This window comes from Vulpes lagopus, chromosome 2, assembly GCF_018345385.1.
Source record: "Vulpes lagopus strain Blue_001 chromosome 2, ASM1834538v1, whole genome shotgun sequence".
NCBI classification, from domain to species: domain Eukaryota; kingdom Metazoa; phylum Chordata; class Mammalia; order Carnivora; family Canidae; genus Vulpes; species Vulpes lagopus.
In genome coordinates, this window is record NC_054825.1 from 35,766,166 (window position 1) to 35,783,854 (window position 17,689).

At 41.7% G+C, this 17,689-nt stretch overlaps 1 protein-coding gene across 1 annotated transcript; it reads left to right on the forward strand.

Moving 5' to 3' along the window:
* The first annotated feature begins 7,956 nt into the window (after positions 1 to 7,956).
* Positions 7,957 to 17,108, forward strand: ANKRD1 (ankyrin repeat domain 1). Its single transcript, XM_041729286.1, has 9 exons — positions 7,957 to 8,270; positions 8,921 to 9,100; positions 10,031 to 10,168; positions 10,296 to 10,403; positions 11,647 to 11,745; positions 13,098 to 13,196; positions 13,411 to 13,509; positions 13,651 to 13,749; positions 16,246 to 17,108. Exons 1-9 carry the CDS (start codon positions 8,244 to 8,246, stop codon positions 16,354 to 16,356), a joined length of 960 nt encoding a protein of 319 aa, XP_041585220.1. The 5' UTR covers positions 7,957 to 8,243; the 3' UTR covers positions 16,357 to 17,108.
* The last annotated feature ends 581 nt before the right edge of the window (positions 17,109 to 17,689 follow it).

The following is a 17,689-nucleotide window of genomic DNA, read 5'->3' on the forward strand; positions in this document are numbered from 1 at the left end:
AACTTCAAAAATACACACATATGTATACTTACGTACACATTCAGGTAAATCTCAACCGTAGGATGGTATTCTCAACTCTAGACAGAAAATAGAATCAACTGGAAAGTTTTAGAAATTACTGATACCTGAGTCCTAGCACTTCTTTTGATAGTAAGTTTGGTCACTCGTGAAAGTGGTGCCTGCTGGGTCTCTCCATTTTAAAAGTGTTTTTTTTTGCCTCTTTTAATTTATTTCATTTCATTTTTTTTGCCTCTTTTAATTTAATAAACAATCTTTGTGTGATCCTTTAGTACTATGAGAATATTCTGATACCCAGTGACCTTTCAGAAAATAGTTTTAGCATTCATTGATGATTTTTGCTTGAATCAATTATTTTATTGGGGTGAACTTTATAATTTTACCCTGCTCTCCACATTAATTAATATAATTTTACCCTGCTCTCCTGGCATTTTTCTATAAAAAAGAGCTTCCACTTTTCCCCTTCCTTTCTCTATTTACTTGTTTATATATTTATATCATTAATTTTCTTATAAACTTTACATGTTCTTAAAAAAGATGTATTTATTTACTTTAGAGAGAGAAAGCAAAAGTGCATGAGTGTGAGTTGGGGAGAGGAAGAGGGAGAGAATCTTCAGGCAGACTCCTTGCTAAGCTTGGAGCCAGATCCCACCACCCATGGCCTCATGACCTGAGCAGAAACCAAGAGTTGGAAGCCCAACCAACTGAGCCATCCAGGAAGTCCATATTTATATTATTTATTTATTATCACTATGGACCCCAAAATTGTTCATAAGTTATCATCATTATTCTTTTTGATGCTCAACATATCCCAGATTCGGATAGCAGGAGCTCCTTCCAGCTGCTCCTTTGGCAAATCCCACGTTAGTCATGAGTACCTGCTTGCTTTCTGGCACAGAATATTCTAAGCTCATCTTGTACCTTCCTTGTCCCAAATGTGGAATCAGCAATTTCTCTAAGGAATGAGAGCCTAAATATATTTTTTAAAGTGACAGAGCTATAAGCCTCTCTATAAGAGAAGACAGAAAACATGAAACAGTACATGTGTGGGCATTTACTTTGAAGGGAATGGAGCCCCGGATATCAGCTAGCATATCTGTGTGAAGAAAAATACTTTCAACCTGGGGATGGAGCATGGGTCTGGAAGTAGGGAGACCTGGATTTGTATCCTAACACTGCATGTCATTTGGGAGGAGCCACTTAAACCTCTTCAGGTGTTTAATTAGGGGACTGGACTAGACAATATTGAAGGCTTTTCTACATTCCCAAATTCAATATTCAAAAAACTTGAAAATATCTAGTTATAAGAAAGTTTTTGAGCCAGTAGAAGGGGGATAGTTCCAGTAGGATTTCAGGGGCAGAAACTTCATCTTTTAGTCCTGTCTCCCTTGATCTAGTAAGACTCATGGTAAAATGAGCTCAATGGATGTTTTTGCTGGTGAAGTTCTTTTCTAAAGTTAGAATGAGATAAAGAGATTAAACTGCCAAAATTTAGGTGAGCCATAAGAAACTATGTTGCAGGGAGATTTTAAGTATCAGGGTGTTTACAAAGGGAAGTTTTAGTTTTTAAAGTAAAAAGATCCTGCCTGCCTCAGCCTGGCCCTTCCTAATGGCCAGACAATGGACTCAGTGTCCACTCAGTGCTTTTATTGGTTCTTACTAAATTTCTCTGCTTCCCAAAGAACCCATACTTAAGATGTCTTGCAGCACTTTCTTTTTTATTAGGAAACTCCAAAGTATACCAAGACATTTTTTCCAATACTCCTTACCTGAAGTCAGAAATTGCATTTAAAAAATAATTCTTCCCTGCTTTTATAAATTGGCTGAAAAGGTTAAATGGATTTTCCTTCTATGTTGTGGTCACGGAAGCACTTATCTCTCACCCCAAGTAGATGTCCTATGTAATTGGATGTGAAGTAATTCCAAAGTTGCATCAAAATCTTTTCAGTGTTACTATGACAGTTGCCCCCCGCCAAACAGCTTCAGTGCAAACTCTCCACCATCCCACTGTCCACTCAGTGAAATTTTGTTGTATGAAGGAAGGTTAGCTTTTCAGAAACTTCAGGGGCAGGAAGAAGAATCATTATGCATTCACAGGAGCTGATTGTCTCACACACCCATTCATCCCATAGTAAGATATGGTCCCCTCATCCTTATCACTGGGTCAGAATGTTGTTAAAGGCTCTGCCTTACTAAGACTATGGAAATTAATGCAGGGACCTGAAAAAGAACCCACTGTTTGGAGGAATAAGACTTTTAATGTAATGTCTTTGACAGCCCTTCCTGCCCAGTTATCAGTCCTTTTTCTACAGTGGATTCCAGCAAAGGCGAGAATTTGGGCAGAGATCTTCAGATGGGAAGGAGGGGAGAAGAAGCCGTATCAAGATCCCTAAGGTCTTGGGGAGTTTGGAAAAGCATATTCAAAATGACTATTGCTTTGATTTCATTTTGGCCCCAAGTTCATCCTGACATTTGTCTTCATATTAACAGAAGATATAAGATTTTCATGTTTATCAAATGGGGGTGTGTCTTTAAAATGACTGGGCTGGTGAAGGCTTTATAGACCATTTCCTTCTCTAGAGTCTTTGGAGAATCAACTGTGCCATCTGCATATAATGCTGCAGTCATAAATGTTTATTTCTACCTTTTGATTCAGTGGTTTGCAGACCTCAATAAAATTTTAGGGCCCCAGAGATCATTTTGCTCAAAGCTCTCCTTTGGTAACTGGAGGATTTGAGATCCTAATTGGTGAGAGGACTCACTCAACTAGACACAGGACAAGGCCAGGATTAAAAGCCAGGTTCCCTATTTCCTCAGCCCACATTCTTCATACTTACATACTTCCCTGACCCTCCTTAGCTTTGTGGCAGAAGCAGCGTGTTCTATTGTCTGCAATTTCCTTTAAATACTTCAGTAAAACTGTAAAGACTCCCTGAGGGCAGGGGAATTTGTCTGCTGTGAGCTTTGGTATATCTCAGCTCTATAAAAATGCCTGACACATAATAGGCCCAAATAAATATTGAATGAATAAAGTGTGAGTGTATTTTCTTTCCATAGTTTTAATAAAGGCAGAGTCTTTAAAATTCAGAGACTGAGATAAGGATGGCTTGATGGCCTCCTATACCTTCAAGAATATATGTTCATTTATTTATATACATATTCACTTAAATCTATATCCTGTGTTGGTATTCTCAATGCTGGGTAAAAATTAGAATCAACTGGAGAATTTTTTTAAATGCACCTGGAACTTAGAGCAAAGATTCAGATTTCATTTACCTTGTGAGGCTGGAGTATTAGCATCTTTTAAATGCTTCCTGGACATTCTGACATGTACCTAGCCTTGAGAATCACTGCCCTGGGAAATGTTAATTTATAGCTGAGGTTCCCTAACTGTCATGGTATACTTTCTGTGGTTAGTTAGAATTTATAAGAAGCCAATCAGTTGTGCATGTTCTAGAAGAGGCTACCACATGCCCTTAAACTGTCTTTACCTCTTATTGGCAATAAAGAATTCTTTAATTAGCATTAGAAGTATTACAGATTATTTGTCATTGAAGGGAGGATTCAGGATATGTGGTTTGGCTAGAAAAGCAAGGAACAACACTGCCAGGTATTAGCTAAATATTTAGCCCTACTATGTGTCAGACGTTTTTTTATGCCCTTGGGGTCCTAGGCCTATAGTGAGTACTAGGACCCTGTCAGATCTTGTGTTGGGCCGTACACTGGAATGTTCTGTCGTCTGATTAGACTAGAAAGTCAGCTGAAATTTGCTGCTAGGATGTGGTTTCATTTGCCTCAATGGAGCCTCTTATGCTTTTCGCTGTATGAGGGCCTAAAATGGGGCTGGTTTCACTGAGTTTACAGAACAGTCCATGTGGCTGTGTGTGCCTGTTGGCTGACATGGGCTCACAAGTGTGGCAGAATTTGGGTTGAGACATGTAGTTTACTAGAACAAGGCACCTGCGATAAGGTGTGGAGGTGAGATAGCCTTCACATACCTCTCCTGTGGAGGACTGCCAGTACCTATAAAAAGGAAGCCCTGTGGCTTACAAGCAGTGTGCACTTTGTATGCAGAGCCCTGGGTAGAAGAAGACTTTAGTCTTGACTTTGTCCTTTGAGCGGAGATGAGGGCAGATACCACAATCCCACTCAATGTGTCCCCAGTGTGTTCAGCTTCTCAAGTACAGGTGAGTCATTCCTGGTGAGGGCAGGGAAACAAACTTGGACCTTGTTTGCTTCATTTTATGACCTGCCTTGGCATTTTCAAGTGTGTAACTGAGCCACAGCTTGGCTGTAAGGATACTTGGATTCCTTGTCAGGCAAAGTCAGCCACTTCTCTGAGCCAAGGGAGGTGAGTAGCAGCTGGCTCTGGGAAGGCTATTAAGAGGAATGGCAAAATGAGCAATTATAAGTGTAACAGTGGAACAAGGTATCTTCCGAGTCAGAATCTGGCTACAGTCCTCGAAGTCATTCCTTTTAGTGTTGAGGTGGGTGTTCTAAGGACAAGGAGCATTAATAAGAATAAAATTTTATGTGCTATAAAACGCCTTTGATTGTAGCAGATAAAAGTGACTGTTTTGAAAAACAGCCTAAATATCCATAGATGGGAGACTGGCTAAATAAGCAATGGTGTGTCCACACGTGGAAATCCATGTGGTTGATTAAAACAATGAAATTGGTTTGTTTGTGCTCATAGAAGACAATTGCTAAGACACATTATCAGGTGAAAAAGATTAAGTATCAAATCAACACTTGGTAAGATTGCAATTAAGCAGCATTCTGCGTCATTTTGATTTTTTTTTCAAGATTTTATTTATTTATTCATGAGACAGAGACAGAGGCAGAGACACAAGCAGAAGGAGAAGCAGGCTCCCTGTGGTGAGGGTGAGCCCAGCGTGGGACTCAATCCCAGGGCCCCGGGATCACAACCCGAGCCAAAGGCAGACACTCAACCACTGAGCCACCCAGGCATCCCATGTGTCATTTTAATTTTTAACAATAACATGCATATATTACTTATGTAGTTAACAAAATAAAGAAATAGTAGAAGTACAGTGAAGTACAGCAGAAGTACAATGTCCAAAAATTTGGAAAGACGAGCTTGCCCTTGGAGCTGAGCTGTGGCAATTACTGGGGTGGTCTCTGAGCAAGTCTTTGGAACTCTGGGTGACAACAGTAAGTGCTGTGTGCTCTGCTCCTCTGCCACTCACTCTCTCCAACTGGAAGCAGGGTTATGACTCTTGTCCCACTGAAATGCTTAAGTCCTGCAGAAACTGGGTTAAACCCTTGTGAGGTAACTCTGACAAAGCTCAGGGACCATTTCCCTGCTCATTCTGTTCATAGATAGTTGGCGTTGGGTTGCTAAATAATTGTAGAACCGACCGGGAGCTTTTTTTCTCTTTATTCATCTTGGTAAGGAAAGGTGATGCCTCATTTGAGAGGATGATCCAGTCAAATGTCTCAGAATTTGCCCCACTAGGTGAACTTTTATAGGAAGGAACTTCTTTATAGGAAGGAAGTTCTCTAACTTGCCTCTAGTTGAGAAGTTCTGTTCTCAATTTTGATGAGTAAGAATACTTGAAAACACAATTTCGTCTTCTGTGTTGTTAGGAGCTAAATGTATCTAGAATTGCTATTTGAGGAGTAAACCTTCCAATAATGATTCTTCCATTTTATAATGCCGACTGGCCCAACACTGGGATACTGGAGTGGAGAGGATCGGCAGATGTGACAGTAAAGATGACCCGCCCAACCCATTCCATGAACTGTCCTCAACGGTCATCCTCTGCAAAGTTCCCTTCCAGACTTCCTGGAGGGGCACCTGGGTGGCTCAGTCAGTCTTGATTTTGGCTCAAGGTCTTGATTCTGGGTTGTGAGATTAAGCCCTTCATTGGGCTCTGTGCTGGGTATAGTGTCTGCTTGGGATTCTCTCTCTCCCTTTCCCTCTGTCCTCACCCCCCACCCCCCGCTCTGTGTGTGTCTCTCTCTAGAAAAAAAAAAAAAGATTTCTTGAAGTCTTCTATACAGAATCAGCCAGGTTTGAGGGAGAAAACTTAGTGGCTAGAGGAAGACTAGGGCTTGATGAACCATCCCACCCATTGCCACTTGCATTTTTTGAGGTGATCTGAGCATGGAAGAACATTTTATCAGTGTTGTTTGGGCCCTGAATGGGTCTAGGTATGACCTGATCTTGAAAATCTGTTCTGCGCTCAGTGATCCTCTTCTTCTTTTGGATAGAATCAAAACTCTTCAGCCTGGTATCCACCAACCAGCTGTGTATCTACAGCAAGTTACTTAATGTTTCCATGCCTTACCACCCTCTGCAAAATGGAAGCATTGGTCTTGCTTGAACTTTGAGGGCACTAACAGCTGTGTGATTCCATATTTAAGGCCCTTAACCTGTGACCCTTCCCCAAAGATATCTCCTAATGCCATCATCAGCTTGCATCAAGCTTGGAACAGAAAGCTCTGAGAAATGGTAAGAAAAGCTAAAGTGGCCATTTCTCACTTACATGGAGAAACCGAGGAAGATGGTAATAGTTGTGTCCATCTCAGAGAAAACATCAGGAGATTTCCTTTAGGTAAAACCTCTTTTAGGAAAGAACATGAGAAGACCAGGACAAGTACATGAGTTATTAGGAGGGGGGGCACCTGGGTGGCTCAGTGGTTGAGCATCTGCCTTTGGCTCAGGGCATGATCCCAGGGTTCTGGAATTGAGTCCTGCATCAGGCTCCCTATGGGGAGCCTGCTTCTCCTGGCTGTGTCTCTGCCTCTCTCTCTCTGTGTCTCTCATGAATGAATAGATGAAATCTTAAAAAAAAAAAAAAAGAGTTATTAGGAGGGTTGTGCTATACCAATGTTTTCTCTTTGAAGGTCAATGTCTCATTCTGACAGTTCCAGAAAATGTCCATAGGTTGATCCGTTCAAGGAGAGAAGGATGGTAGCCGTGTTTGTGGAGCAGGTAAGTCTGAGGGGTTACAGATATAGAAAGGTCAACATAATATCCTAACACTTCCCTCCATTATTACTCCCTTTCTCTCCTTCTTCCCCCTGTTTCTCTTACTGAGAAAAACTAAGGTTTTAAGTGGCTTTGAAGGTACAATCCCAGCCTCTTCCTGAACTGTAAAAAGACCTAAATATGTTTACATAATTTAATGCTTCAGAATGAGAAACTATAAGCAGGAGTATTCTTTACTCCTCCACAGGGCAAAGCTCTCTGCCCCTCAAGCAATGTGTCTCAAGCCTTGATGCATCAGAATTATGTGAGTTCTTTGAAAAAATACAGATTCCTAGAACCCACCACCCTAGAGTGGGGCTTGGGGATCTGTATTTTTGACAAGCTCCCACAGGTGAGTGTTTTACCAATAGTATCTGAGAACTTAGGCTCCGTGACCCAATCAACATGATGCTATTGCTAGTAACTGATCTCCTATGATCTTTCTGGGGACCATTTGAATCAAAAAGCCTCCAGTAAGTACGCCGTTTTAGATGACAGTAAGTATGTAATGTGCTAATTATGGCCAGTGACACCATAAAATAAAAGCGTATTACTGAATGCTTTTAATTTCTTATAATGATGGTAAGGTGGCATGTCATGGGGCCTTTTTAGTCCCAGACATCACTCCAGAGAATTCCAAACAGATATAGACAAGGGCCATTAGGACCCGGATCCTTTCCTCTCAGACTGTTTACCCATGAGAATAGGATGTCCTGAAGCAACACTTCCCCCAAGTGAAGTGTCGATAAGTCTGGTTATCAGCAAGATATTACTGGCAGTGTGATATGCAGGGCATTTACATTTTCTTGATAGGGTTAGTCATATGAAAGCTGACAAAGAAGGAAAAGGAGCAGCGCTGTGGTGCAATATCTACAGACAGCTGTACCCTGGCTTCTCGATAAATAGGATGACTTGCATTGCTGAGCGGTGTGGTCACTGCCAAAGGAATGGCCCTCTCACATTTCTTCCTGATTCACATATTCAGTGGGGTTACTTGTCATCTCCTCCCTCTTCTGCTTCCCAGACACTGAGTCTGGAATGAAAATTCACCTGCCTCTGAGTTGGCCACGGGTGGGGGCAGGGGTGTTACTTGGGTTCCCAGGTTGGAAGATTATCTCACCCAGCCCTAGCTATATAAGCTGACCGGTGTGGAGGGGCTCAGCAGGGCTGATTCAAGGGATTCAATCCACAGGAGAAAACACACAGACGAACCGAACCTCAGGCCGACATGATGGTGATGAAGGTAGAAGAGCTGGTACGTAAGACACATTTTTGTTTCATGGTGAAAACTGGTTTAGTCTTGATTTTTATTTGAAAATTGAAATGTCCTTTTTTAGGCATAATGCATAGGTACTCTGATGTCATCTATGGAACATGGTTGGCCTAAGTGATGAAATAAGTGAAATTGGAAAAACGAAGCTAGCAGTAATGAATTCTCTATATATTTCCTATTTATTATCTTCTTCTTTGGTTTTCTTACTAAAGCATGGATTCACATGTAGTTATGAGGATGCCTTAGGGAAGAAGTTTTATTGCAAGAATATATGTCTGGAAACTTTACAACTCAAGTCTAAGAGCCATTAACAATACCTGAAATGGAAGAATTTAAAACAATCATGGAGGGGTTGCAGTTTTCCTAGGTGAAATGTGTTTAAATGGATTAAAAGTGCATTTAAATGTATCAACCTAACCTAAGCCTTGCTTTACCAGGAGGGTAGGACAATCATCTGATGGTAATTCTGGAATACTACAGCGGTGTGTCCCAGCCTGAGATCTGAGAACACAGCGCACAGAGATGGCTGTCCTCAGGCAAGGAGGACCAAGGCCTTCTGCAGCATCCTCTGAGGAGAATGATTCCAAGACAGGCCCTGCAACTTCTGATCCTACAATATTCTTTCCTCCTAGGTCACAGGGAAGAAGAATGGCAGTGGGGATACTGGGGAGTTCCTACCTGAGGATTTCAGAGATGGGCAGTATGAAGCTGCTGTTACTTTAGAGAAGCAAGAGGACCTGAAGACACTTCCAGCCCACTCCTTGATCCTGGGGGAGCAGCAGTGGAAAATTGAGAAAGAGCGAGAGGCAGAGGTAAGGACCTTCCATGGAATCCACTAGTGGGAAGTCGTGGATGGGGTAGGAGAAAATAGGTGCCAGGCAGGAAGGATAAAAGAGATAAATGAAATAAATGCAACCATTCCAAAGATGTTTATTTGCCAAATTCAAACCCATTGGAGAGGCAACTTCTATAGGACAAGTAGTAGGAACTAATTCTTTAGCAAGACTATGACCTCTGGATTCTGAACCAATGATTGAATGTTCTACAACTATGTTCTGATTTAAAGATTTGGAAAGAGAAACATAACTAGTGAATTTCTGATGTCATGCACCATCTAGTCAATCTCAAGCAAGAGAGATGAGATCTCTTTTTCTCAATAACATGGCCTGTGGTCCCAGAATCATTGTTTGGCTGTGTTCACTATCTGTGTTGATAAATTCCATGGTGCCATGTGCATTTTCATTACTTATTTTAATCACAGATAAAGGATGCATTAGCAGGAGTCTCAGAAAGTCTGTTTCATGGGCCCTGCTTTGTAGGCTGCCTGAAAGAGTTTGGCATTGGTATTTTGGAGCTTAATGCTTATTGTTGGATTCTTCTGAGTTAAATAAAAAATTCAACCTAAATTTGGGGTTCATTTATGGAAATGTATGGAAGTGATTACATGATCATTACTTACAGAGATCCTATCTCCAAAAGCTGATGCTACAAGCAAGAGAAGTGGAGATGAAGGCAATTAGCTGAAAAATTAGACCCCCGAATACTTGATCAAGAAGTGACTGAGTCAGAGTCAAAGATTAGTTTTAAAGGGTTGGTTGGGTTTTTTGTTTTTGTTGTTGTTGTTGTTTTTTTTTACTTTTTTGCTCCAACTGTTCACATACTTATCTCAGACCTTGCAGATTTTGTTTAGACACAACCGGAATGCCTGTCACCATATTTTGAAATATGGATTTCTTTTTTAGCTCAAGAAGAAAAAACTAGAACAAAGATCAAAGCTTGAAAATCTAGAAGACCTTGAAGTAATCATTCAACTAAAGAAAAGGAAAAAATACAGGAAAACTAAAGTTCCAGTTGTAAAGGAACCTGAACCTGAAATCATTGTAAGGACTGTTTGCTTTTGTAGTATTACATGTCCAGCATTGTGCTACCAGGGAATAAATATCTGTAGAGGGTTTGATCGAATATTGGAAAACTCACGATAACTCCTGCACTATTCTTTGGCTTTAGACAGAACCTGTGGATGTACCTAGGTTCCTGAAGGCTGCCCTGGAGAATAAACTGCCAGTAGTAGAAAAATTCTTGTCAGACAAGAACAATCCAGATGTCTGTGATGAGGTAAGGCTTCTACAAAGCACTGCAAAATCCAGCTCATTAATTTTGTGTTTCTTATGCTTAACTTCAGTCTTGCTAACTTGGTGCCAAAAAGCAATCCACCTGAAACAGTTTCTCCAGCTGTTGCCACATATGCCAGTAGCATATTAGGATAGTGCAGAAAAAAGAGGCTGGATTAGTGCTATGGGTTGCATATTCTTCCAGCTGGATTTTTCAGTTTGTCTTTAACTTTTTATATTCTTAGGATAGACTTTTAATAAAGCAGGACCAACAAGTCCCTTTTGGAGAGATACAAAATAGCATCCTTTTATAAAATAAAGATTTTATTTATTTATTTTTGAGAGAGAGAGAGAGAGAGCACAAGCAGAGGGATCTGCAAAGGCAGAGGGAGAAGCAGACTCCCTGATAAGCAGGGAGCCCCACTCTGGGCTAGATCTCAGGACCCTGGGATCATCACCTGAGCTGAAGGCAGACGCTTAACCACTTAACTGACTGAGTCACCCAGGTGCCTCAATAGCAACATCCTTGACTGGACCCAAACACATCAGTGCAACACACGGAATCTGTGGACTGGAGTTCAAATGCTGACTCTATCACTACTTGGGTATTTGATTTTTAGCAGCTAATTTGCATTTTTTAGACCTCCATTTCCTTGTCTGCAAATAGAGGGCACTGGAGTGAATAAGACCAATAATTGTTCTTGGTCAAATAGTCTATTATTAATCTATTCATATGAAGCCTTCTTACCAGAAACATGAATCCTTTTTGTATCCCCCCACCTCGCCTTCCCAAACTGAATGGAGAATCATTTCTGAAGGTGAACTAAAAACGAGTCCCCCATTCTCTTAAAAAAGAATTGAATACTTTTTGATATTCAACCTAGCAACAGTCCCAGGTGGAAGAAAGCCATCTGATCTGCATGGCCAATTCAACACAAACAACGAAGGCACAGAATTCAAGAAAGGGAAATGTCAGTGTTGAGGCAATTGTGAGCTTTGAGTTCACATTCCTCCATGGAGACCTCTGAGCATTTAAAGATGTACCTGCAGGAAACTCAAGCCTCAGCTGCACAATCTTTGTTCCAGTTCTGCAATTTTAGGAAATTTGACATTTCTAATTTAAAAAGAAGCACTCAAGTTTCTATCACTTAGGTCATCAGGGTCCTCAGCTTCATACCTCTTAAAAGGGATTTATGCTCATTTTTATATGCATTTCTCTCTCTTTTTTTAAATCTCTATTCTGACAGTATAAACGGACAGCTCTTCACAGAGCATGCTTAGAAGGACATTTGGCAATTGTGGAGAAGTTAATGGAAGCTGGAGCCCAGATCGAATTCCGCGATATGGTAAATATATTTCTTTGTTTGGAAATGAGCCAAAATAAGGAGACTATATGAAGCTTGAGAAAACCTACAATGAAAAACGGGGCTGATTGGATTGAAAATTGATCTGAGAGAATGAGGCGAAAGCTCATTTCTCCATACAAAGGGAAGTTGGGAGATGGGACTAGGTCAGGTGGAAAGTATTTTCCATACATACTGAAAAGGAGAGGAGTGTTCCAGGGAAAAGGAGGAAGTGAAAGCCGCTGCACAGAATTCAATATCCTCATCAGAGAGTTGGGTCAGTATCAAGTCAGTAGCATTACTGAAAAGTAATCGGTCAGCACTTGCCTCTCGGCATCCCTGTCCTTCCATTATACACGGCAGCGTGCTCGTGGCCCCTTGGCTGCCAGGGGTGTGTCAGAATTCTCTAGCTGTTCACCTTCTCTGATGGATGCCATCACTGAGATCAGGGGCTAACCTGCATACGGAATGAACTGCATCTATGGAAAGTAGCCGCTATTCAGACCTCAATAATTCAGCTACTGTGATCTCTGCAAAGACCAGCATACAGCATATTTTATGGACTGAAGACTGAGCTGGGAAAATGCTTTACTTATTTAAATGCAGCTCAATTTGACTTTATAAAGCAGAAGATGGATATTAGGAAAGTCCAAAGAATTTGAACAAAATTGGGCCCCAAAGACAAACACACACACAGGAAAACAATACAAAAAATAAATAAATAAAGCTTGCATGAAAAGACACTAAAATTTGTGAGTGTGTGACTTGGAAGGCCAGGAATATGCCCGAGTGGGAAAGAGGGCATCTCCAAGGAGTAAGGGCAGTGTGCAGTGACCACAAGTGGCGGCCCTTGAGGCATAGAGGCTGTGCTGGCACAGATGACAGCAGAGAACCAGCAGGAGAGGAGGGGAAAACAACAGGGACACAGGAAGAGGTGGCAGATCCAGATTAAAATCCTTTGGAAGGGACTACTTTTATTCTGCCAGGATTTTAAAATGCATTTGTCTAGAACTTCTGAGTAGATTTGGCAAAAGTGGTTAAAATTTCCAGGCAGATGTGGGTTTGAAGATCTATTCTGATGCTTACTAGCTGTGCTTCCTAGGGCAAGAAACTTGACTATTTTGGAGACTTGTTTTTCCCATCTGCAAAATGAGCGTACTCACACCTGCTTCAGTGTTGCCAGGAGGGCCCATCCATCCGAGGTGCATAACACCTTGTTGGCATGTAGAAATTCTCAATAAATGGTAGTTCTCAAAAATGTAGTTGTAGTTGGGAGGGGGATACCCTAGCAAATCTGGTGTTCCAGGGCCCTGGAAACCAAGTACTAACTCCTCTGCTTTCCCCTTCCTGTATAGCTTGAATCCACAGCCCTCCACTGGGCAAGCCGTGGAGGAAACCTGGATGTCTTAAAATTGCTACTGAACAAAGGAGCAAAAATCAGTGCTCGAGATAAGGTATATCTCTTCTTGTCCCTTCTCCCCCCGCCCCCAGTACCTTCCCCACCTTGGCCTCCCCCCTCCCAAAGCCACCTTGCCATTTGGGTCAGCAGGAAGCTCATGCTGTGTGGGGCACCATAGTGGCCACTTGTCCCCCTTGCACACACCTTGGGGTCTGGGACAGCCTCTGTCCCTGAGCCCAGTACATCAGTTGTGCTCTTCAATTTCCCAGTTGCTCAGCACTGCGCTGCACGTGGCGGTGAGGACTGGCCACTATGAGTGCGCAGAGCATCTCATCGCCTGTGAGGCGGACCTCAATGCCAAAGACCGAGTGAGTACCTGGGCAAAGTTCTGCCTCCCTCCAGCTCCAGGCCTCATTTATCTGGGATCACTCCCCAAGTCTAGTACACACTTGTGGGACCCACTTCCTGGTCTCAGGCCCAACTTTAGTCTGTTGACTCTGCTTCTCTAGGAAGGAGATACCCCTCTGCATGACGCAGTGAGGCTGAACCGTTACAAGATGATCAGACTCCTGATTATGTATGGGGCTGACCTCAACATCAAGAATTGTGTAAGTACCTAAAACAAGCAGCCCCTGCTTGCGGGCTTTCTTATTAACAAAAGCATATCTTATGCACTTGAAAATAATCCCACAGTGGTAGGATTTCAGGGTTGGAGGAGTTCTTTTGATGCTTTAAATGCACCTGTCCATCCATTCCTATAATGACATTGCTAACCTTGGCGAGGACTCAAGTCATCTGGTCGGAGATGGGTGAAGCCATCATGACTGCTGTAGCTTCAGTGCCAGTACAGTGTCTGGTGATTCTTTCAAAATTTGGTCTTGAAAATATAAGATGGTCAAATTGTTCACCTTCACAAACCCAAGCACAATCTCCCCTGGCTACCCCTGGTTGAGCAAGGCCGGGGTAGTCAGGAATAAAGAAAGACACCATCTCTGAAGTAATACAATTCCACAGTGGTCAATACAGCCAAGAGCCAATGAACTGAAATTAATCAATATCTAATCCAGTAATTCTGAGTAGTCCTCCCCTCCTTACAACAGCATAACATGCTACCACTTTCTTCCAGGGCCAGCCATGCTTTTGCCTATATTTTTGAGATAATTTCTATCCATTCTCCACACTGGTTTATCTGCATATCCCTCAAAATAATTCCCTATATTTAGGCCCTGAAAATGCTCGTATAAGTCCCTTCTACAAGTACGTGTTAATTTAGCTTCATCTGCAAGCCAGGGAATAGAGCCAACTTTTCCTCATGGTCCCAATTCCCAGGCAAACATCATCTAATGTAAGCTTTAAAAATATCACTGGGAGGAATGGATATAAATTCCTGAAGAAATAATTTGAAAGGTTTGGTAGAGAATCACTTTACAAAGAAGGAAAAGAAAACCCCAGTCATCTTATATTGAGAATAATTTCTTCCCCTTATTGCGTTACTATGAGACTTAGAGGAATATTTTATCATAAAAAGCCCCACAAAACTGTCTTGGTGATAGGAACAAAGAATAGAAGCAATAAATAGAGGCTGCTTGGATGGTAAAGTGTTAATAGTAGGGTCCTCTCATCCTTAATATAGGGATTGGCCTTATCTAATAATTGAAATAAATAAGCAGAAAAAGAGTAGATTTAATGAAATCTCTGAAACTGCAGAAAATATTAAAATTGTTTTCAGGCAGTGAGACACTACCAGCAAAGAGAAATAGCATATAGATTTGGGGAGACTGTATAAGTAGCCAGAAATCAGGAGATACATTTTAATAGAGAGGAGTTGAAGGAATTCATGGAAGAACAGATCAAAATATACCAATGAGGCTGGGGGCTTTGAATATCAGTTAAACCCCAGCATTAGGGTCCTGAAACATTGACCCAATGGCTGGATGTTCCCCAAAAGACCACTAGCCATTGAACGTCATCTTGAAGGGAATTGGAAACAAACACACAATACATTATTCTATTGTTGTCCAAAATTCTGTCATTATGTGTAGTGATGAGTGTTTCTCGAGGAACATGATGTAGAGGTGGGAAGTTCCAAAACAAAGGTTACAGGGCCACTAATTCAAATAAGCAATAAGTGCAGGGGTCAGGCAGGTCACCTGAATTACATAAATGGTGGCTGCAGGGATCTGTGCACATGATTATAAAGGTGGTGGCTCTGTGAAGCCACAGATATCAGGCTGGCCAACTCTTCTGATTTTTTTTCAGAGAGTTCACAAATTCACTTGGGAAATCTCCTAATTTCCAACTATTGACAATTAATTCCAACTTAAAAAAAAATCTCACCTCTGGGCCCAAACAAAACAGGTCTCTAAACTGATTTGCATCTCAAAGCTGCCAGTTTGCAGTTTGAGTTAAAGAGACTTCTAAACAAATAGGGGTAGAAAAATATAAGACTTCTCCTATTTAAAGACAAGAATCGAGAGGTGGCATCGGATTAATTTTTGTACATGTCTTGAGACCTCTGCATAAGGTAAAAGAATTTTGGTCTCCTCCAAGAAAAATGAAATTTCCCAGGAGATCCCAGTGTGAAAACTCCACACCTTGGAGCAGTAAGAGTTCTGTACGGCACCGGAGGACTTCAGCCAAGGTGTCAAAGCAGCTCTTTTACCATCAGTTTTTATCAATCAGGAATCGTTTTCCAAATTGATAGGAACTGGTTCTTGTTCACTATTTTCCCATGCCCCTTCTGCAGGATACCGGAGATGTATAGAGGCATTTTTTGAATTTTGAAATGAGTTGGCATGCTCTTGCAATTTACCGTCTAGGGACTGGGGTTTTTTTAAACCAATACCTGGAATAGTCCCACAGAGGGGAAAAACACACACAAAAAACAAAAATATTGCTAATCTGAAATGCCAAACACATTCCTGTGAGAAAGAGTGAAGGGCTGATTTGAATATAAACTGCCAATCAGTCATAGTGGAAAGCATAAAACAGTTCAATAACATACACCTATCCATTACCTCATTAAAAACACGCCCACAGAGGATGTGTAGAATTTATAGATGCCTCCCATCTGGAAGTCAAATTTCCTCATGTATTTTGATTAGGCTGGGAAGACCCCAATGGATCTGGTGCTACACTGGCAGAATGGAACCAAAGCAATATTTGACAGCCTCAAGGAGAACTCCTACAAAACCTCTCGCATAGCCTCGTTCTGAGGGAAACAATGCCAAGCTCATCAGTTGTTCTTCACCAGCATTTTGAAGACACGACCCCAAAGAAGAGTAACTAGTCATAAAATCCAGCTCCTACCCACCTGTTGTAAAGCTGCACCTAATGAAGTTTTAAGAAAGCACAGGGATATAGGTATGGAAATTTTCCTTAGCGAAACTCACTCTATTTATTTTTATTTATTCCTGTTTATTTATTTATTTATTTGCTTCCATACCACTGGTATTCAGATCCTTCATGATGATCCATTTGGTGAGCTTAATTTGTACATAACACTCCAGAAACTTCCTGTAGATCATTCTTAAACCATGTTAACGAGCAATGCTGTCAATGCCTACTCATGTGCACCTCGCTCATGGAAGATATTTCAAGGTGTTTTTAAAGGACAAGAGTGATTATTGCAGCCCTCTTCTGAATTTTTAACGCTGAAGTTTGAGGCAACAGGGGGCATGTAGCGACAGGAAAGGAAACTGCAGGATGAAAGGCATTCTGTGAGAAGGACAGTAAAGCCAGCCGTTTGACGCCTGGGCCTGGTATCTTTTACCGAGTCACACATTGTACCAAGGTGAAGAGAATGTCATGAGTGTAAGCGGCGTGTTGTGGCAGGTGCGGGCCGCTGGGCCATGCAGAAGTGAATTTGCTGGAAAAAGATGAAAGTGACTGCAAAGTGTAAATGTGTAAATGTATATTATGTTGTATGTGTATTTTATATTCATAATAAAAGCAAATTATAAACCCCTTTCTGAGTGCTTCTGTAAGTATGGTGGGAAAACCATGTGAAAGCCATTTGGATGGAGTTTTTTGTCTTTCAGTTTTTTCAGATTAGAAATGTCCTATAAAATAGCACCTTTCAGCATTTACTGTGTACACGGACCGCCTGAGGATCTTGCTAAAATGCAGATTCCGATTGCCCCCATTGTGGATGGGGCCTGGGACTCTGCATTTCTGACAAGCTTCCAGATGATGCAGAGGTGGTGGTACATCACAACCACACTTGGAGCAGCAAGGCTGTGAAGACCATCAAGATAGGGAGTTCACCTTCTTTGGCCACAGTGGTGGGGAGAAAGAGACCCCTGGTGGGAAGAATGATCACTGCAAGCTAAACAAGTGCACCTTAGGGAAGTGCCCATCAGGGCTAATCTGAGGTCTAACAATTACTGTGGACACCGGCTGTCGGTGTCAAAGGATGCCCACGAGAAGATACACCTGGTCAATGATTTGTTGACCTCTGAGGGGAGCCATTTTGTTACCAGGTGCTGGACCAGGTGTTAAGACCTGTGATGAGAAAACTAGCTTGCCCCTGCCCTGCCTTTCCAGAAC

Coding starts and splice junctions, on each gene's coding strand:
- ANKRD1 (XM_041729286.1), top strand. CDS start 8,244: ATGATGGTGATGAAGGTAGAAGAGCTG. Junction 9,101..10,030: donor AGAAAGAGCGAGAGGCAGAG/GTAAGGACCTTC, acceptor TTTCTTTTTTAG/CTCAAGAAGAAAAAACTAGA. Junction 10,404..11,646: donor ATCCAGATGTCTGTGATGAG/GTAAGGCTTCTA, acceptor CTATTCTGACAG/TATAAACGGACAGCTCTTCA.